The sequence below is a fragment of the Bacillus rossius genome, chromosome 2, assembly GCF_032445375.1.
Source record: "Bacillus rossius redtenbacheri isolate Brsri chromosome 2, Brsri_v3, whole genome shotgun sequence".
In the NCBI taxonomy this organism is placed as follows: domain Eukaryota; kingdom Metazoa; phylum Arthropoda; class Insecta; order Phasmatodea; family Bacillidae; genus Bacillus; species Bacillus rossius.
In genome coordinates this window covers 111,912,168-111,935,605 of record NC_086331.1, presented here as the reverse complement: position 1 = coordinate 111,935,605, position 23,438 = coordinate 111,912,168, and the positions used below count along the sequence as shown (strand labels likewise).

The 23,438-nt window shown below is 35.7% G+C and overlaps 1 protein-coding gene across 1 annotated transcript in view; it reads left to right on the top strand.

Moving 5' to 3' along the window:
- The first annotated feature begins 2,024 nt into the window (after window positions 1–2,024).
- Window positions 2,025–23,438, top strand: part of LOC134528953 (probable tubulin polyglutamylase TTLL2) — a 34,991-nt gene continuing 13,577 nt past the window's right edge. The window contains exons 1-5 of the mRNA XM_063362620.1: window positions 2,025–2,031; window positions 3,027–3,085; window positions 12,782–12,904; window positions 15,555–15,658; window positions 22,349–22,487. Coding sequence (XP_063218690.1) covers window positions 2,025–2,031; window positions 3,027–3,085; window positions 12,782–12,904; window positions 15,555–15,658; window positions 22,349–22,487 — 432 coding nt within the window. The remainder of the gene's footprint in view (window positions 2,032–3,026; window positions 3,086–12,781; window positions 12,905–15,554; window positions 15,659–22,348; window positions 22,488–23,438) is intronic.

The following is a 23,438-nucleotide window of genomic DNA, read 5'->3' as shown; positions in this document are numbered from 1 at the left end:
TAGTGCAAATAAAAGTAACTTTATCAATTAAATTGTAGGTATCATTTCACTCGTTCTTTATATCCATGCAAAATAGTGATAATTCAATAAAAATGGTTCAATTTTATTCATAGAAGTATGCAATCATTTCATCAATGTTTTGTTATGACTAGAGACCCGGAAAATTCGCGGGTTCATTTCGTGTTAAGCTAAAATTCAAATAATTATACCTTAGTGCTGCTTCTGTCATTGGTTCACAGTTAATCTGGAGGACTGAGGGCCAATTAGAGACCCTCACTCATAGAAGTGTCGAATCACAGGCCACCCAGTCGAGACGACTCACAAGTCAGCAGCCAATAAACAGTTGGCATTTGCCCGAGTGTGTAGAAGATATTGGAGTCTATCCTGAAGGTTATTGAACCCGCGAATTTTCCGGGTCTCTAGTTATGACGTTGTCACGTTAAACTATCGTCCGTAAACCGACTTTACAGACAACCAATTTTTTTTTTATGATTCCCGGGGAAATTGAATTGCATATGTGTGGCAACACTGGACCAACCTCCCTGTCGCAGTCTCGCGAGGCAGTCTCCGTCGCTCGGCGCGTGGCGTGCACTGCCAGTGTTCGATGCGGCGGTAGCGTGCACGGAGCGCGCGCTGATCCCATTGCGGAACGAGCGGCGGTTCTCGTTCCTCAGGATCGTCTGTCTCATTAATAACAGATTCAAGAAACATAACAAAAACTTTATTTGCGTCTCCAGTTTTTTCGCAAGATTGCATAAACACGCGTGACCTGGAATTTTTGCAAACAAGACACTAGGATTACGTTACTATTTTGAATGCTCATTAAATAGTCAAGCTCAGGGAAGTTTTATGGAGTCTTTAAGCGCCGGGGTAAAACGAAATTATATTTTTCTATAAGTTAATGCTTATCGCTAGGGCCATTCAGATTTCGTGAAAAGATTTCGAGACTAGATTAAAGTTAAAACACTATAGCATCGTCTGTGTTTCATGATTGGGTGAGTTTCTCCCAGGCACATATTGTTGTAACAACACCAATCACAGTGATTCAGTGTGGAAGTAAAGGCGTCCTGAATGGCTCTGTCAAATAATGCAACGACTTCTCTCGCCGACGGCCACCAATAACAAGGAAGAGACCACAGGTGCGGTTATACCTTTTTGCAGTCTAATAAGTGTTCAGAACTTTTCGCGAAAAATGCCTGCCCCTACTTATCGCCATTGTAATACGGTTGTACCTATATGTTCTTATGAATAAAAACATTATTACACAGCACAAATTTTTGTCTTAAAAGGTTTATTACTTAGTTTACATCCTAACAGTGAAAACATTATAAAAACGACAAGCTGTTTCAAAATCTGGAATACTGTAGCAAAATTACAAATTATTTGTTACGTAAATGCATTATTAATCCTTTTAGCCTATGTTAAATTTATAAAAGTAAATTAACTGAAATAATAAATGAAATGAATTTCTGAGAATTAAGGCACATTGGGATTTGTGGCCTGTGTCAATTTCCGTGGCTGTGCTTGATTTACAGACAAATATTATATGTAGGTTTATAATTTAGTGTTCATACCACATAAACCGAAGTTTCGAGTATTGTCATGATGATAAATGTATCCTGTAGATTTGTTAGTCAATTTGAGGATTTTTGAGTAATTTTTGAGTAATTTTGTGGAATTTATGGCCGTCGTGACGTTACGATCCAAAATGGTGGCTGGTCATTGACTCGCATCTCGCACCTCATATTTAATCCTCTCTCCGACTTCTCTTTTACACATTTATCATGTCACTGTTAAGATATATATATAATAAACAACAAAGTAATATTAGAACACTAGATATTCTTGTAGTTTAAACAATTTTAAAGGTTTTTAAATCGTTAACAAATATGACTTCCACCACAGCCAACTAATCTTCTTCTATTGGTCGCGCGGATTTACGTAGACAGAAGAGCAGGGCATTGCCGAGCTAATCCGTACGGGTCTGTGTTCTCATGCGTGCCATTGTAGATATTGTAGATACCATGTTCCGTGAGATCTGTCTCTGTTGATGTGATCCGTCTCCGATTCCGTGTCATTGTAGAACGGGCCGAATAAATGCTTGATTAAAAAAAAAAAACAGTACAAAAAACTAGCAGTGTTTTTGTCTAAATATATATATATATATATATATATATATATATATATATATATATATATATACCTTTATATGTACACACACAAACACACACATATATTTTATATATACAGAAGCCAACAACGAAGCCTGACTTTTGAAGTGTTTTTTAGAGTGATAGTTTAGGTTTTATTTAACAATTATAGCTTATGTGGCTTTACTTTGATTTGGAGATTCGAATTTAAAATAATGTATTTCACTTTTATTTAAAGACGAACATGTACATAGGTTTTAACTTATTATATCGTTAAGTAAACACAATGATAACTTACATGAATATAATGGAGTGTAAAGATATGGTGTGCGGTTTTGAAATATCATTTTCTTATTTATTTAAAATATAATTTACTCTCCTTCGGTAAGCGTGTCTAAGTGATATCCATTATTAATTGCAGAATATTTTGAGTCTTCGACAAACAGTATTTTTTAAAACCTTTTTAAGTGTCACGTTTTATCACTTTGCACATATTTTCAAACGAACATTTGGTTTTACAATCAATTTTTCACAACTGTACAACATTCATGTTACTTATACCTAAAAATTGTTTAAGCCAGTGCGCCTATGAAATTACCGAACATGTTTTCTGACACCGAGGCCACAAATCACGTGGTGTTAGTTTTCCGGCACACAACTGTACTATATACACATACTTTTTTTCTTTTCTTTTTTCAGTTCTTTTTGCATGTTAAGGAAAATGGTTGCGCTCTAATTTCTACAAATTAGGCGATACATCAATGTTAAAATTAGGAAAAAACCTAAGACTTATTCCTAGTTTTTGAAGTGTTCGTATTTAAGTTGCTTATTTAATTCATATCTTTCTATGACTTACGTTATTTATTTCATTTTCAGGTGAACCTTTCATCTTCAGGATTAACGACAATGCTGGCGGACCTAATTTACTGGTTCAGGTATGAAAGTATTGTGCATGAGACAGCTTGCATAAAAATATTTGGGATTATCGTAAATAAATACGAATAAAAACCACATTAAAAATGGCATGATCACTCTATCCCTTGTCACTAGTTACACGATATAAAATAACAAGTTTTGTATTTTGGAATCACTAGTTAACTATTATTTTTTGTTTTAATTATTTTTATTGTACAATAGTATGACCTAGCCTGTAGAGAATTTATGATTGTATTTAAAATATTTTTTATAAATTAAATAGAAACACTTTTGTATGTAATGGTAGGTAAATGCATATTCAAAATTTTCTTATACTCATATTTCACATAAAATTCGTAGTTTGCATTGTAACAACAGAACCATCCTATTAAAAATTGTATCCTATTTTGACTTCTGGCTTGAATTTACTTATGCGTAGAGACCTGCAAAATTCGCGGATTCATTCGGTGATAGGCTAGAATTCAAACACATATACCTCTTAGATAATTTTGCTATTGGCTTACTGTTCATCTGGACGAATCTCAACCAGTTATAAACCCTCAACCAAAAGAGGATCGAATCACAGACAAACCGGCTGAGACGACTTACAAGTCGGCAGCCAATGATCTTGCGTTATTTGCCCGAGTGTAAAGGGGTATGTGCAGTCTATCCTGAAGGTCATCGAAACCGCGAATTTTGCAGGTCTCTACTTATGCGATAGCTAAATGAATGTAAAATATTAGTATCAATTCGCATTATAAATACAAACGTGAGATTTTTTTTTCATCTTAAACATTTAGTTTTTTGTATAGTGTTTGGTTAAACGATGGTTTTTGAGTACTATAAGTTATAGGCAAATAGCTTAAATATAATATCGCCCATAATTTATGGATTTTAAAACGTTAACTGTAGTGTAAATATTTCCTCTTTATAACACACGATTATAAACAAAAACGAGTATATATTTCATATTTTTTTAACTATTATTCATCCAGATGATGATGTAAGAATAATCATAGATAAAATACAAGTAGTGTGGATTAGTAGGTTTCGGAACAGACTTCAGGCTGAAGATCGAGGACCGGGTCAATAAACCGCCACTATTTTGCATTCTTAGGGAAAATTTCTGGTTTTTTCTCTAAAAATTCTAAATAAACACACACACACAAAAAGCTACAGAAATTTCTTGTTTCGAGGGAAAAACTTACACTTTGATGAAAAAAATTCAAATTTCAGAAAGTATTGCGATACCTAGGAACAATAGGAATCATTGAAATGGTTATGAATTGACTCTGAATATCTACATCAGCTAATGACTAGTAAGCCGAAAACATTTGCAGTTACGCTCATTACTGAACATAAATGAGCAGTCAAGCTTGTAGTTTTCTTTTCACCCGTCCTTCATGTGCCTCTAGGGTCGTACCTTTTTACTTTGTGTATACGGGATTCATATGTCTGTCCTTTATTTCTTGCTTTCTTCAAAAGGTTTCTCTTCCATTTTGCAACATTTCTCCGCCGTTTCACACCTTTCTTTCACGGACTCAATAATATGCTGTTCAACGTATTCTGCATGCCTGCTATTGAACCTTTGATATCGACAGTGGAAGAGGAAGTACTATTTGATATTGGAAACAATTCATTTTGTAGTGATGGTTCTTCCAGAAGTTTCATGTAGTTTTCTAGCCACACCAGAAATATCAGTGTCGAAACTGTCCTTACTATGATTTCCACCATCATTTTCGGGAGAATATGCTTTGTCATAAAGTAGGTCGTCACAGTCTTCAGAAGATGATGTGCTACTTGTATTTGATGGCGATGAACTGGAAGATGAGGATATGGTACATCAAACACTTGAGATACTATAACTTGAATACCTTGTATAAGCTTCAGAAACAGTATTCGGGCAACATGAATTTCCTGGATCAAAACAGACGACGAAATAACTGCATTACTATATACTTTTAAAAACTTTACTAATTAATGATTCTGACATTTGAACTCTGAACTATAACCATGAATGTGTTGCTTATTAAGACCCGTGAATACCTGGCTCCTCTAAAGATGTCGAAACTGCAGGCTCATTTTCCGTTACACGTCGCTTTGTCCCAACTTGTCACTTCGCTACAGCCTCCTTTGTTTCAATCAATCAATTTTATATCATCCAGGCTAGCTGAACCAGCACACTACCACAAAAAGACTTCGTAGTCTACAATGACTGAAAAAAGAAGCTCTTCATTGGAGAATAAATTAGTTACTATTTTGACCTATCTCAGCACTGGTAATTACAACGTATTCTAACAATAACGGCACAACTGAAAATAATCGAATGACGTTTCTTTAAAAATTAGCCATTCTTTGTAGCAAGAGCGCCATAACAGAATTTAGTACATAATTTCAAACTGTAATGATGACTGTGATTTTTAGTAATAATGTCACAAGTTGACACTGTACAAATTAAAAAAAAAAGATTTCTCGGACCAATAATGTCAAATTTCTTTATAATACACAGTCAAAACCTGAGTGGATTTTTAGTGCATTCCGCATTATGTCTAAATAATAAGTTATGCATGGGAGATTCCATAACATAATATACTTAATTTCCTCACAACAAGGGTGCCACAACTCAAAGTACGTCACTCTGAAATAACCACAACATTCACTCTACACAGTGACATGGTCACATCTCAAATGGTACGGTACTGCTGTGTGCGTAAGACATAATGTAAGGAGGGGAAAGAACAATATAGCTGCTCTCTATCTCTCTGCGTAGTATAATTTCAGATTATGACGTTCTACCAGTTAAAAGATTATGCAAGAACCACTTCATTGGTATAAATAACCCAAAACAGTCTGTTTTTGAGTTATTACATTGTTTGTTTAATGAACGATATGTTGAGTAAATAATGGTAATACATTTTTTTCAGTTTATTAGTCACCTAAATCGAAAGTTTCAAATTTAAACAATAAACTAATGAATATTTCTAATTTTTTGTTTCATATATTACAACTGCTCACAAGAAGTTTCCGTAAAGTATATTTGGAGTTATTTTAATTTTATAAAGTAACGTAATTTAACAGACCTTAAAAGTAAATGTAATTTGTATGAGAAAATTGAACATATATATTTTCGTACACTGATTATTTTTTACCACAAATTATAAAGATTACAAATACTTAAGAAAGCTATTTTTTACAGTCAAATTTTTTCCGTATTGCGTTCCTACAGCTTTCTCTTCTGCGACGAAAATCGCTGAAACAGCTCTTTCCATTGAAAAAGCAATTTCTCGCGGAAAGCTACCCTTTCTTTTAGGTCCTTCTCCTTAACTACTTTGGGAACCGTAAACGTATTCCATCTAAATCGTCACAAGAGTTGGTTATTTTTTATGGCAAAAGCGCATGCCATCAGTCAGTTTAGCTCAGTGTGAGACGTCCATTAAGGTAAATTTGTCACGATATAGAGATTCTGAATCAATAGATAGCATCATCCATTTGAGTTGTTCCTGTTTCTGTGCAATATTCCCAGTGTTTAGTTGAGCCGAGCAGCCCAGACACGCAGGTCTTTCCAATAAATGATGTCAGTTAAAATAAAACAAAAGTCCCCAATTGCTTTTAGAATCAATGGCCGGAAAATTTTTACTATCAAAGCTAGAATCACAACTCATTTTCCTTGAAACACGTGAATGCAAGGTGCGTATGTGAAAAAATAATATTAACTTCCACAAAAAAATTATACAAACAGGTTGGCCTTAAAATGAGTTAATTTATTAAGAGTTAAACAAACCACAGTACTTGCCTGAAAAAACGGAGAATATAGCCATTAGGATGCCTAGGCCAGAAGTCGAAACAGCGTCCTATGGAGTATGAGGGCACTGTCTTACAACTTCGCGAAAACCAGCTGCTATTGGTTCGTTTAAAAATTTCAATCTACAATTTTTTACGAAATACTATCGCCGCTTCATGTCTTGTAGACATATGACCGAAATGAAGTATATGTCACTTATCCTTAATTGGCACTTGGGCACTTGGCGCATGATATGTAAGAAGGCCATAAAATCAAAATAACACAAAAATCGGCCATAATTATTATTAAAACTGGCACTTTAATTCTTTTTCATTATCAATGTGTGCTATTTGCAGTACTATAGCTAGCACTTTGATTTTCTTTTGTAAGAAACTCTTCGACATGCAGCAGACTACATTAGACTAAGAAAAATTTACAAATAAATGTACCGAATCAGGATGACTCCAAATGTTACTACATCAAATGAATGAACTAACCTGAATATTGTTTGTGCTGTTTGTTCCTGGTGAAAACCTACACGTATGATAAGTAAAATAGTCCAAATATAAGTTCAATGCGATCAAAAGAAGCGAAAATGTACACACTAACCCACACGAAGGGTTAAAAAAAAACGCTATTTACAGAGTGTTCGCACACATACATGCACATCATGCATTCCGTCAGAGGCAAGAACCACTAAGCGAAACATTCTTAACAAACTCAGAGCGCTCAGAGATACTAAAAAGTGGACAGTAGCGTGACTTGCGTGTGCTTTCCAAACATGCATCCCGACCAAGACGTTATCGTACCAACCTTCCCTCACACACTGACACAAAATAACTACCGAACCAATATGAAAGCTGGCTTATGAACTAACGTTCGAACTGAATGATCGCCGAGTGTAGAACGAACCACTGGAGAGGAGAGACATGGAGAAGTTACACAAGACGAAAACCGTTGGGAAAAAGAAGAAGGCACGCTGGGCGAAACTTGCTGAAGTGCTAGAATACGTCTGGCAATATTAAGATATGTTTTATTTATATCGTTACGAGTAAGAAAACAGGTTCGGAAAGGATACCCCAATTAATCAAACAGAGTTTTATTTATTACTAATATTTACAATATTCATTAAAATAAAGCACTTAAAATGAGTGTCCACAAATTAATCACTCCTTCCTCCAGTTCCCCCCTGGAGCTCGGCTCGGAAGTGGCTCTGCCTTCCGCTCGCCTCTTACCTCACACTTCTATCCCACACCACTCACTCGTCCACGCCGCGACGCAGTCCCCGATACACCAGACTGCGCACACGAATCCCGTCGCTTGCCGTCCGGTTATCGCTCGCAGAGGGTCACTTCAGTCTCCACTCCACTGGCCCGGAGGCTGGCGTCACCGCTTTTATACCTCTCAGCCCCCTTCTGGAATTCTCTCGCGCCCCTTTGACGTGTCACGTCATTAGGGTCGACCCGATGGCCGAAGCTCTCGTAACAATGGCGTCCTAGTTACGCCACTCCACGCGGTGACCTCTGAGAGCCTGCAGAACCTTCCAGGGAGATGAGGGATGGATGACAAAGCTCCGAGGAAGGAGGTAGCCGGGGGAAGGGGACAAATATTCAACGAAAAGGAAGAACATTGGAACACACATTCAATGAAAAGGAAGCACACTGGACACACATTCGAAAAACGGACTCTCAATTGGAAGTAAATTCTAAAAAAAAAGATTGACAATTGTATGCACTTTTAAACAAGAAGACATAATTGGAATCACTTTAAAAAATGGCATTATATGTTTGAAAATCTGCGAGTCCATCACACCATTCTCCATCTAACATCAGAGGCGGGAAATGGACCTCCCACAGCTATGAACTATGACCTGTCAAGGCAAGTGTTGTAGACATGACATAATTTTTTTATATTGCCTACATCACTAATATTTTTTTCTTTAATATTTTTCAATTACTCAATTAAGTTATTTTCACTATGAAAATTTCAAAATGAAAAGAAGCGCCATATAGAACCAAATATGAAGAAAATTTAATTGCTAGTATGAAACAAATTTAAGCATTCTAATTGAGCTAGGCTTTTACCATGCAACCTGTTGAGATAGACAGCTGGTTAGCTTTGCAAGGTCACGGAGTTGAATCATATGACAGCTGCTGAGGTTGGAAGGGAGTGAATGGTGTGGAAGGGTGTTGGCCTCGGCTCTCGTCAAGCGGCCAGAGCTGTTCCCGCGGGAGACCAGATTTCGGAAGTGGGGCATGCACACGGCTGGGCGCGTCGACACGCGAACCATTCAATTACCATGCCTGTTCCCCCAGCAACCCCCCTCTCCCCCTTGTCAACCTCTCGCCCGCCTGGGTCGTGACGTCGCGCCGCAGTTTTATTGCCTGGTTCGTCGAGCGAAGCAGTAAACTTGCGAGCGAGTCCCCCGCAAGTCAGGCAAACCTCTTTGCAATATCGTTCTTTCTCATCAAAACAGATTTAAACAAAGTTTGCTAAAAGAAAAGAAAAAAAAAGTAGAAAGTAACAAAACCAATGAAAATGTTTGCCTTGAAACATATTTTTGTCTTTCGCATAAATAATTTTCTGCATATTAATAAAATAACCACCTTTTCCCTTCAATATAATTCTAGAAATTATCACAATATTAAATTTAAATTAGATCTTTTTAATATTTTAAATCTTCTGTGCTGGAAATAAATTTGCAAATTCATTTTAATTTCAAACATCTGTCTACAGAAACAGCTGTTACTTTTTCCGCCAATAAAGCTCCATTCGTTGTCAAAATCACTGAGGCGTTGTCCTCTTTAGTTTTCGTGGAGGGTTGTATCTAATTTCCAACCACTACCCAATTTATGATCACTGATTCGTATCTTTGTGGTTAGGAGCCCACCATAAACTTAAAGGTGAAGCTACTGTACATGCAAGTTTGACACAAAACTCCACTTTTCATTAATTTCTTATAAAAATGTTCACCAATCTACACATTCATACGCACAAAAGCCTAATCTTTAACATATTTTCATTCTTAGGACCATCCAACTCTTATCCACTTTTGAATTACAACCATTCCTACTCACAAAAAGAAATAAAATATTGATTCAAAACCACTCGTACAACTACCACACTTCGTTGTTCCTTTTAAAGATGCATCAAGTAGTTGTCAATTCTGAAAGCGTATTAGCTAACTTAAAAAAAAAATCCAAAGGCAGAACACGAAGGGGTCACATCTAATTTTATTACAACCACAACACTGTTCGGGTGTAAAGGTGGATCGTAAAGTACAGAAGAAAGTAAAAGTCAGAGGATCTGGTTGCTGAGTAATTAATTTAATAGGGATATTTGTGAAGACAAGAAATTTCATAAACAAATGGATATATTTTGGTTATCATGTAAGTAATAAAAACAATGTTTACATTTATGAAAAATCTATAACTCTTACACGCTCATTAAAGACAAACAGAACTCTTAAAAAAACTGTTAAAAGAAAGCTATTAAAAGAAAATAGCTGTGCCGGGATTTACGTTTTATTAAAGTTTAACAATATAAAATTTAATTGTAACGAAGAAACATATACACACACAAATATGCTCCTTAATCAAGAGATAACTAATGGATATATATTAATATATCGTTGGCTTTAACACAATCTTATCTGAAAAATTTACACAGTGTTGTTTTATTTCTCTACAAGTTCGAATAAGAGGTTCCAATAAAGCGCAGGTCATCTTAAACAAATGTTCTACGTCCTGTTTTCACTTACTTATCAGCCTGCGTGCGCACTGAGCCAGAAGGAGGGGCCCTCCTGTAGGACCGAGGCTGGCTCAGAAAAGAGCATAGAATTTTGGAAATGGGGAGCTGACACTGGGACCCCACAGCGGAACAGAAGGTCACACAGTGATAAACTTAGAAAGGACAATGAGAGAAGACCAAGACCGAAACTAAATTTAGAAATTTTATAGGAAAAAAGGAGGAAGAGTGAGTACCACTTACTACTTAGTGGGATGATCCAGGAATTCCTTTATTGAGCCTGAAGGAGTCACCGCGCGGATGCAGAGAACAGAATCACAGTCAACCAGAAAGTAACACCAAACTAACACCAACTACATAATGCCGGTAACGTAAGACAAGGAAAAAAAAACATTAATCGTGGGACCTACATCTGATTTTTCATAAATGAAAATATTGTTTTTATTACTTACATGATAACCAAAAGGTACCCATTTGTTTATGAAATTTCTTGCCTCCACAAATATCCATATTAAATTAATTACTCAGCAACCAGATCCTCCGACTTTTTACTTTCTTCTGTACTTTACGATCCACCTTTACACCCAGGGGCGCTCCAGAAAGAATTTTCGAGAAAGGCTATCACACAAAAAAAGGATGCAGTTGCAAAACATGACATGAAGGCTCCCTTCACACTGAGCCACTTCGAGCGCGCCAATAGAAACACGCCACACCGTGGTGACTTGAAACCAAACAGAACTATTCACACTAAGTGGCGCATTCATACCAGCAGTGGCCGGGGGTCGTACACACTGTTGCGTTTTTAATCAAGCAACTTTCTGCAATACAGTAGTTTCTTTGAGTGATGGCGGAGTCAATATTCCCACTCCGAAAGGTTTCTTTTAGAAGTGCAGGAGGTTATCGCACGCCTGCAAAGGAATACTCAGAGCGTTAAAAAAAATTTGTTGGTTAGGAATAGTTATGTTATTGCTCATAAAAGAAACAGATGAATCCAATATCTTCTGTTTTTACGACATTTATTTCGCTGTATCAACAACACAAACCTGCTTCCTCTAAATACATTTCTACATTGGCAATTGGGAATGTGCTGGAGTGGCAAGTTCGCAGTGGCTCGAGACAATTTTTTTACGATTTCCCAAAGTGCTACGCACCAGCACTGTGGCGCTTTTTGAGTGCCCAGTGTAAAGAAGCTTAAATAAGTCAGAGATAGGCTTGGAACATTTACAAGTTTATGGTCACAAATAATGTTAATTAATAGTTTCAAACGAGTTTTTATGCAGAAAAAGTTTAACACGTGAATTAAAGTACTTAAGTTAGCATAGAAATACTGTACAAAATAAAAAAAATGGGTTTGGGAGGTGATATAGCCGACAGAAACCCCCCATCTCAAGGAGCCGCGCTTGGCCCGACTTAACGACACGGTAGCGAACAAGAGTGAGAGGGTCTCCGAAGACTACACGAGACGAGAGGTACTCGAGAGTGCTTGTGGTGCGAAACGTATCACATATGTACATGATCATAGGCACGGGTAATAGTGAGGTGCCGCTAGCACAGTATGGGAAAGAAATGCAGGAAGTTGGTCGCTGGAAAACCACTAGGCTTGAGGCCCGGGTAAATTATAATGAAAGGCCCTGCGAAATTTTAAAATGTCCTACATAATTAAATCTAGCTTAAAACTAACCAATCTTAACATAATAATTGTAAAAAAAAATAGGAAATTACTCGTTCCCTGAAAAAGGTGCCAATAAGAGGCACGCAAATCATACTCGTTCAAAAAGACTTAATAATGATTCTTACCTATAAGTGTTCACTCAAAAAAGTTTATAACAAATTTTTACTATACCAATTTACTACTGCCTAATCATTTACATTCATACCCACTCATATTCAACTGTGCTTAAATCATATACATTCTCGCCTATTTAACAACAACCTGAAACCACTCCTATGTTTTTAAAAATACAGGTGATATGTTGTAAACACTATTGCTGATTAACACCCTCTCATTCTTATACAAATATTATTGTCACTTATTATTTAGTGTACCGAATTTTAGATGCTAATTTTAACTTGAACGCAATTGTAATTCGTAATGCCAATTTGCGCACAGTTGACTAACTTGACTCACTGTAGCCATAGTCCCGAACTGAACCAGAAATAGTAAATGTGCATTTTTCCTATGTTGTAGGTCTGTTTGGAACGTGGCTGGCGAGAGTACAGCGATGTGGGAGTCATGAAAGACAAATGGAACCTCTGGTGGAGAACTAGTGGTTTTCCTGTCAACCATTACAAGCAACTTAAATCTTGGCAGGTATGAATAACCATAAAAGTAAATGTTTGGAGTTTGATTAATGCTTTATACCAAACTCACATAAAAAATTATAGCAAATTAAATAGTCTCAAAGGCAAGCTTCTATGTAAATTTCCAAATTTTCCAAACTGAGGTTCTGTGTGGACTACTGGAAGCTGAATGACATCACCAAAAAGGGACAGCTCACCCTACCACATATGGATGACACTCAGAACACACTTGCTAACACTAACTGGTTCTCGACACTGGACTTGAAGAGCAGTTACTGGCAAGTGAAGCTTGACTCAGAGGATAAAGTGAAAACTGCTTTCTCAACAGGAAATGGATTGTTCTAGTTCACTGTGCTACCATTTATATTATGTTAGATCCTGAAACTTCTGAAAGTCGAATGGAACTTGAGTTGAATGACTTGACTTGGAAAACAATGCCTAGTTTACCTGGATGACATTATTGTGGTTGTAAATACCACTTAAAGTATCTTAAAAATCCCCAGAAATATTTTAACAGGCTTCGCCAGGCACCACTTAAGTTAAGGCACAACTTAAGTTAAGCCCTTAGAAGTGATTCTTGTTCAAACACGAGGTAACATTTATAAGTCATGTGGTATCGCAGGATGGAGTACGAAAAGACCCTAAGAAGATCCAGTCTAACAAGAAGTGGTACAAACATAAAAAAATATATATGAGGTAGGGAGTTTCTTAGGACTTTGTACCTACTATAGGCACTTCGTGCCTGAGTTTGCAGCTATTGCCAGATCACTGCATTAGCTGACTGAGGAAAAGAGACAGTTTTTGTAGACTTCTGGGTTTAAGGCTGCCTTTCAGAACATTAAGGATTCACTGTGTTCTAGATACATAATCGCCTATCAAAATCAGCATGGAAAGTTTGTCCTTTACACAGATGCAAGTGAAATGGGCTTGGCACTGTGCTTTCCTAGGTTTAGGATGTAGTGAACAACTTATCGGGTACTACAACAAAGTTATAACTGATTCCGAACATAACTATTTTATTACAATAAAATTACCTCTAGCTGTAGTTAACTCCCTCCAAAATTTTCATAAGAATTTGTATGGGAGAAAATTCCTTGTGTGCAATGCCATTGCTGCACTTACGTGGCTGTTGCAGTTCAAGAAGTCAGAGGGATCTTTTAGAAAGAGTTTCTTCATTTCTTTAAATAACATGGTAATTATATTAATAACTAATAACAAAGAAAATTAAACATAATGATTGCCGAATCTAACACAAGATTAGGGCTTAACTTACAGCAATGCTGATGCCCTTTTGCGCCAATTATGCAATGTAAACTGCAAACATTGCAAAAGGGAAGAAAAATGAAGGAAACGAAAAAAACTGACATACAACTATAATTAACATCGAGTATAAATGAGACCATTACACCTTAAAGGTGATACAGTAGTAAGACTCTGACCCATGGGCCCTTTATGGGGTTATATAAAAGGATACATTACATTTATCATAGCATAAGATATCCAGTGACCAAAGATCAGTGAAAGTTAATTGGGCACAGTGGGATTACTTAAGGATGTTGGATGGGTTACTGAAGAGTGTAAATAGTAAAGTGGTTTACATCCAGGTACTCTTTCCGAAGAGTCTAGTGTCTGAAGTACCGAAAGAAATGTATGATGGGGCCTCGAATAGCCATCTAGGAGTAAATAAACATCTAGCCAAGATATGTCAGGGGTACTGCTGGTTGAGATACCATAAGAATTTGGAGGCTTGGTGTTAACAAGGTGACATACTTGTATATTCAGCCAGGAAAAGGCCAAAGTACCGGAGTCATGGGAAAATGAGGTCTTACAATGTTGGAGCCACAATTAAGAGGATAGCCATTGACATTGCTAGGCCATTTCCCAAGTTTTAAGATTATACCCAATATATCCTGGTGGTCATTTATTATTTCAGTAAGTGGACGGAGGCTTATGCTTTTCCTAACCAGGAAGTCATCACCATAGCAGACATACTTGTCAACAAATGCACTTTCAGAAACGGGGTACCAATGGGGCTGAATTCATACCAATGCTGCAATTTTTAATCAACTATATTCCAGGACTACAGCCTTACATCATCAGTCTGATGGCATGGTGGAAAGGTTAAACACGACCCTAGAGCAACACCTTTCCAAGGTTGTGGCTGACTACCAACAAAATATTGGGACAAACCTATTCAATTGTTCCTGAAGGTATATAGTGCTTTATTACATGACTGTACTGGTGTTACATACTCATATTAACACTCACATGCATACGCTCACATACACGCACAATAACACTAACTTGACTCAAACCTTGACATAGATTTAACTTTCTAATGTTTTCTTATGATAGGAAATATTTCTTGAACGGTTTTACCAGTGGTGTCTTTGGTAGCTGTACGTACTATGGTGTCACGCTCACATGGCAATAAGATTGTCAGTCTAACCTCCAGCATAGTGTATTATCTATAAGTCTACAGCATGTCATTTACAAGCACTATTTAAAAGAAGTGTCAAATCTTTCTGCGCATTTACGTGATACGTAAATTATGGCCTTGATTTTAATCACATTTATCCAATGCTGGAAGAAAAACTAGAGCTAATGTGTAATATTATTAATGTGTTAATATTTTGTTATTTTTTAATTTTATTTTGCAGTTTACAAACCACATACCACGAGGGTCACTTATATGCCGAAAAGATAATTTAGCGAGATACCTGAAGTGCATGAGAAAAGTATATGGAGCTATTTATGACTTTAGGTAAGTATGACTGGTGTTTCTTATGACATCTATAACAATAAGTTTCTATCACTTTACATTAATTAATGTTTTAAATTTTACTATGTCTCATGGTGTGTAGTTTTTGCTTTTATAAGCGTATTCCTACTATAATGCAGAGAGCGTACAAATAGAATATGCTTTATTAACTAAACTACGTTTGAACATAGTAACTGAAGAGAAAAATGTTAAATAATATTTTAGTATATTTGTAAGTAGGCTTGGTATTTCACGGGCACCTAAAATATCTATAAATGTTATATTGTAAAATTAGGGGAGACCGGGGCTAGTTTTCACAAATTTCACAATTTATTTTTCTCCTTATGAACGGTAAAATGTTTACAGATATAGTTACTACAAATGACTTGTTACACTTTTTTTTCTATTATTGAAATTTATTTCAAATTAATAACACATAGTTAAAGAATTTATTTTCTCTCCCAAAACTCAGTCTGCAACTGTGACAACTTAACCCAATGCTGGGGCAATTCGTCAATTAGCGGGGGGCTTATTGTCACAAAGTAAATTAATAATGTATTGTATTATCATTTTTATTTAAAATAATTATCATAAAACTATTTTTATACTTAATTCCAGCAGTTTTTAGTTCAATATTCGTCTCAGTTAAAATTGAGGAAACGATTTTTGATTACAAATTCAAACAATTTTTTTTAATGGATACCTAACTCAAACTAAATCTAACCCATCTTCTCGTGGAACAATTTGTCTGAAAGGTTCTTCACACACTGAAGAGAATGTATCTGTATCTTCAGACTATTCAGCTGCATGATTGGAGTTCTCATGATTTCCTTGATTTCGAAGATTTAGTTTTACTATGTATTTCTAATATCGGTAGTTTTCTTTACACGGATTCCCTTTTTTTTTCTGTATCCAATGCATCTTTTACCGGAGTGTCAGTCAGAGCAGCTGATTTTCTTTTTTCTTTTTTCCTTTAGGGACAGTTTGTTTTCTTTCTCCAGTCTTGGGAAGTCGTCTGACATGTTCCGGTCAGAATGAAGTTGAAGAATTTATAGATGAATCAGGAAACACGGAATTATCCAGCCCTGAATCTTAACGGAACTAGAAGAAGGGACTCATAATTCCTGCAATTAGTTCTGTAGTAGATCCATTCGGATTCGGTCTTCCCGTGACATAACTAGGAAGGAAGCCTACATCAGAAATGGGTTGGATGGAAAGATCCCTGTCGTTTTGAAACCTGATGATATATTGCTTGGAGTGATAGCCTGCAGAATTTCTGTGGAAATTATCGATGGAATATCATATGTGTATATACTTAGAGTTGATACAGGGTGGTTTATTAACTACGATTCTCAAGCGGTGTTAACCAACTTTATGAGAGTTCCGAACACACTTCGATCAAGAGGGTGGAGTTTATCAGAACATTGGGGTGGAAAAGATAGCATATTGATGCCATTTTCTTTAGCATAATCCATAGTTTAGAACCGTGATTATCAAGTATAGTAATTTGGGATTTAGTTTTGTACACTTAACATTTGCAACAAAATGATGAATGAAATCCAGGAATTTGTCTTCTTTCATCCAACCAGATTGATTTGCTCTTCCTTGACATTCTGATGGACCATCCCTTATGAAATCCTGTTTAAAATTAATACGTGGGGAAATGAATAAGTGGGGAACGATATTTCCGGAAAATAAATATTTATGTATGACTTGTAGTGAAAGAACATCAAATAAGTATTAATTGCCAAAAACTTAACAATTATACCTTATTGTTTTGTTTGTTGATAAAATTACATATAATCTTTTGTTAAATTGAACGGTTTATTGTTATATTATGATTTTAAAAAGCCCCTGACATAAGTCGTTGGCCATTGTCATGAGCCAATTTATGAAAGACAGTTTAATACTTATCCCTAACACATTATACTAACAATGCAAACATTTTTATTTTAAAATGTCGGTAAGCTATTTAAAATTTCTTCCTCACATAGGGCAAGTTGTCACAGTGACAACGAGCTCATTCCTTGTGACAACAATGGGCTAGTTGTCACTGTGACAACTTGCCCCAGAGCACCATAAATCTTTTATTTTGAAACACTATATAATTTTTCAAGTGAATAATATTTATATACATTATTTTAGAAAAAAAAAGTATACATAAAATGAATATGTTGTTAAATTTCTTAACTTATATCAAGGAACGTGCACAGTGACTGATTAAGTAGACAGAACCTTTTACTGGCATATATCATGTGCACAGAAATGGCTATTCTGAAGGAAGAAAATCTGCGGTCAGCATGTAATTCATTTTACGTCCTTTAGATAGTGACTCTTGTAACCGGTGAACGAATATCTATACATTATATCCATTAGAAACGTCTACATAAAGAGTTTGACTACTTGCCCCTGTGACAACTAGCCATGGTCTCCCCTACATAAAATTAATTTTAAACTTACTAATATGTGTGTATTTTGTCTTCAGACTGTCCTCAAGCGGAGTAGATCAAAAACTTTAGATGTTATATCAAACCTGTATTATTTTATGTGAAACCTTGATTTTAGTGAAGCTTCCATATTCAAAAAGCTTTTACAAGTAAACAAAAAGTAGATCAAAACCTTTAGATGATATGTCAGCCCTGTATTATTTAATGTGAAACCTTAATTTTTGTTTTCTCAGTGGCGTTTAAATGTGGACATAAATGATTTTGACGTTCGGATTTTGGTTTTTGTAAGTAAACGTTTTTTGTTGATTTCCTAAGTTCATACCTATCTACCATGACGAGCTCCGTATGGGTGCAGTCATTATATCAGTGCTGCAAAATTTTGACCCGTGGAGACTTTTTATCAAGTGAAAATCATCACCAAATACTAAATACCACATGTAACTTGCTGAAATAGGCGTTTATTGACACAATACAACTGTTTATTTTTAATCTCGTGAATAGTGGGGGAAAAGATATATTTGTAATCCAAACCACACGTAAACCATTTTTAGATTTATTTCGCTTTCAAAGCATAATATGAGGAAACGACTTTTTTTTTCGAAATAGAATTTTTTTTACATTTGTACTTGGGATACTAAATATATCCTATCTGTGATTTTTTCGTTGGCTTAAATATTATGTTATCACTAGTAAGGTAAAATATATCTACTATTGAACAAATTTACGAGGACTGTTTTTTTTTTCAATATCTAATGGGCTACAAAAAAAGACACACTTACTTAACATAAAAATTTTACTGCCTAAAGTTCAGCAGGGTCTTACTTTCTTTTCTACATAATCGCAAAAATGATCGAGGCATTTATCATATCGTAACACAAGCTTCTCGATGCCTTCTTCGAAGAAGTAAGCCAGCACCTGGATCTTCCTCACCCTCACGACGCTGATGTAAGGTGGATGGACTAATCACGCGGCGCATTCTGCTCCACTATACGCAAATATTGCGATGATTCTTGACGCGGGAGTCAGTCCGCCGCGCGATTAGTCTATCCGCCTTACAGCGGCGTCGTGAGGGAGAGGGACATCCAGGCGCTGGCCCTGTATATCTATTCATTGGCGGCTAACTTCTTAGAAGAAGGCATCGAGAAGCTGGTGTTACGATATGACAAATACCTCGAACGTTTTAACGATTATGTAGAAAAATTATTAAGACCCTGCTGAACTTTGGGTGATAATATTATGTTTTGTAAATTTGTCTTTTTTATAGCACATTGGAAGTTGAAAATAAAAACAGCCCTCGTATAATTTTTGCTCAGGTTGAAGTATATATAATATTAATTAATGTGTTTAATTGTTGCAGTTTACTCAAAACAGAATTTTTTTACATTTTTGTTTCTAGCTAAAATATACATATTATATCTCATTGGTTTTTAATAGTATTTTTTCCATTAAAAGTTTTATCTAAAAGTTTATTTTCCATATTAATGTTTTATTGTATCCCTATTTAGGTTTGGTGTTATAGTATTTTTCTTGAAATTTTTGTATGTTTTTAATTTTTATATCTGCCACAAAAGTTCTTAAAATATAAAAAATATTATTTTTTTAAATATTTGTCCCCAAAATTTTTTCAAAACTTTATTTACCAATTAAAATATTTTTAATATCTAAGTTATTAATTTTAAAAGTGAAATTTTAACAAACTTATAGTGCAAGACACTTAGTCAAAAAGTTTAATTCGAATATATGATTTTATTCTAAAAGATAATGTAAAAATAGTGTTCTTATTCTTTAGTAGTATAAATTTGATGATTTAAGATGTAGTTTTAGTCACACGCAACTTCTGATTATACTGTATGTCATAAGGAACCTCAATAGCAGGCAAGAAATGTAAACAGACTAAGCAAACACACAGAAAACAAGCCAAAATTAGTTGATGTCAAAAAATATTAACACTAGACAGCACAGAAAATTCCATTGAAGGAGGTAGTCAAACAATTATTACAGCACACACAGGGCTAACAACGATGAGACAGTAGCAACAAGGACAGCAATAAAGACAGAAAAACAACCTTGGAAAGCATAACGACAAACAAAATAACCAAATGATGGTAATAAACTGATAAAATAGACAACAATACAACACACAGACCCAGGGAAAACCCAGCGATGTGACCAAACAGATATTCTGGACAACACAGCGACGACAGCAGAGACGAACACCGTGGGCTTCCTAAAAAAAAAACAGTTGCGACGTTTCAGAAACTGAGCTCTGTTCCTGTTCTCAGGCACAAACAGACTGATCACTTTTTTCGTTGTGGTGTCTAGCATAACTGTTTTGTCGCGCAACTGTCGTCGTTGTGGGTGTCCATAATATATTTTACTCACAAGGCTGAGTTCGCCTGTGGGTCTCTGTGTTGTCGTTGTGTTGAACATTTTGTCCGTTTAGTATCATCGTTGGGTAATTAAGTTTGCAGTTGAGTTGCTTAAGGTTTTTTTTGTCTTTGTTTACTGTTCTTATTGCTACTGTCTCGTCACTGTTCGTCTGTGCTGTAATACATTTTTGACTAATCCCTTCCACGGAATTTTTTGTACTGTCTATGTTATTTTAATTTTTTATCGCCTAATTTTGGTTTCTTTTCAGTGTATTTGTATATTTATCTTTCATCTCTGTTATTGAGGTTTCGTATGACATAAAGATGAATTAGCAATGGCGTATGTGCAAAAATACATATTTTTTCAATATTCCCCAATGCAAGAACCATTTAAAGAACGTAGATATTTAATAAAATACGTATTTTTGCATTAATTAACAATTGTATCATTTTGTGCCTAATTCAAAAGCTATTTAACTATGTTTCAAAAAATAAAATTCTTAAACATACCCAAATACAACTTTTAGCATCAAATATTTAAGTATAATGGTTTAAAACCAAATTTATTTAATAAAGCAAATACTGCCAATCTTCTTTTTATTGTAAGATTTCTTAATAAAGAATTTAATATTTAAACATTTTTTATGTGACCATTTGTATAAAATGAGATATTTTAGGTTACAGCAGATTTTGTGGTATAAACCATTTGTAAAATTTTATCATTTGTTAAATAGCAATTACTTAAAGTTATTACATTTAAAATGTAACATCTTGTCATTTTTGAACCAAATCATTTAAGTAAAATGGTTTGATAACAGAATTTTATCAAAATTATAAATAAATCGTTCCGATCCTTGATAGTTATTCTAAAAAAATAATAAAAAATCTATTTGGCTGCCTTTTGTTCAAATGTGATAATTATTTTGAAAGTAAATATATTTTCAAATAAAATAATAGTGTTCATCAACACAATGTTATTAAAATATGTTTTGGTTGAAAAAATAATCGAAATAACCATATATAATTAATTTTTCTGTAAAATGAATCACTCAAAACCTTTTTTCTGGTGTGTTTTTCTATTTATATAAATAATTTTAATCTTAATGTTAGTAATTTGATTTAGGTGCACTTTTGTCATCATACCGGCTGAAGTAATAACACAGCGTCAATTTGTCTGTACGGAAAACATAACACTCAGTGTTACAACATAACGTAGATTTTGTATTGACAAACCTTTTTTATGAAGTGTGGTCTAATGCAGGATAGTTAAATTTTCATTATTTAATAATAATTTTTAAACATAAATTTTTCAAATTATTTTGTTTGAACCTAAAGTTATTTTTTTGCCAAACAAAAATATTTAATTGTATTATTTGCATGTTTAAAGCTAAATTTTGAAGCAATATCTCATTCCATATCTTGTAAAACATTTGAAAGGAACACGCCATTTATATTGATAAATAAACCTTTACGAAGTTTTAATTATTGCCATTCACACCTTTGTGAATTACTGCGAATAAATAAACGGCAAGCAATAACTATGGAATACTTCGTTTTATCGTGGTGATTGGTACAAAAATTCTTATGAAACATTAAAAAAAATTCTTCTAATTTGTGTAAGTATTTTTGAGTTAGCAATTTTAGTCATGTTTTCACTTTAAATGGTCTTTTATGTTCTGTTTAGGGAAAAAAAACGGTTAAGGTCCTAAATTCGATTCTCGGTAGAGTCAGGAATTTATCAGGTGAGAAACACTGTCCTGCTTTGTGTGCGCGATTCAGACCATATATTTAACGGTAGGATAAGTTCAAAATGAAAATTATTTTATAGTTCTATAGTGTGTCTCATTTGAGGGAATTGAGAAACGAAATGTTTGCAGCCCTGTGGTGTACAACTTGCCCCTGGAATACACGAAGCTGGTGGCTGAGTACATACGTCAGAGCCAGGGAGACCAGGCGGCGGTGTGGATCTGCAAGCCGGTCAGTCAGAGTCAAGGCAGAGGCATCTTCCTGTTCCGAGTGAGTACAGCAACGACTGCATCACAGCCATAATTAAAAAGAAGTGCTTTTTGACATGAATTTCCGACAGGAATCTCGAGTTGGGTGTCTGATACACAAAGGGCAGTATTCCAAGACGTTCGGATATGGAAGCGAATAAGCACTGACCTGTTGGGATAAAACCGTAACCCAAATCGCCGGCCGTATTTCATAACGTGTCCAAACCGAATCCCAGTAAGGAAACAAATCGGCAACCGTTGTAATAAACGGTGCCCTACGCGAGGCTAGAAACCTGTTTCAACGCACTGCAACGTACCTTTCGCAATCATCGATATAATTATTACGGCAAAAATACCAGAGATAGCAGCACCATCGCACAAAAATAGAACCGCCTTTCTAATCTTCTCAAGTACTTTTTTAAGTTGCGGTTATTTCTTGTTGTGGCCATTAAAGTGTGCATAATGTATTACAGGAGAGTTTCGGTATCATAAAGTTTCATTTGGCATACCAACACGCTTGGTACATCCCCGAATGGTCACATAAATGACTATATACGAGTTAGTGGTGCCAAGCGCGGGTCCGCCATCTGAATTTGGGTAACAGGGTAGGACACCAGAATCGGTTCCTTCAAAATAAGGGACCGTGTACCGCATTGCACTGGGAATGCGGTTAGGGTACAGGTGTGCCATATTCAACATCTAAACCCTTATTTGTGTGCCTTGGAACACCAGGCTGAAAGGTTATCATGGTGTCCGAGAGATGGCACACCCAGGCGTCCTCCAGCAGCGAAGTGAGATGCGCCGGGGAGGCGCCGTCATGGCCGCGTGAGCTGGGCGGAGCGGGGACGGGGGTCTTTATATGACGAAATATGCGCAGGTGGTACAGTGCAGCGCACAGAACGATGGCACTGGGCCATAGGAGGCAACAGAAGCGACGCGTGGGAGACCGGGGAGGCGCCGTCATGGCCGCGTG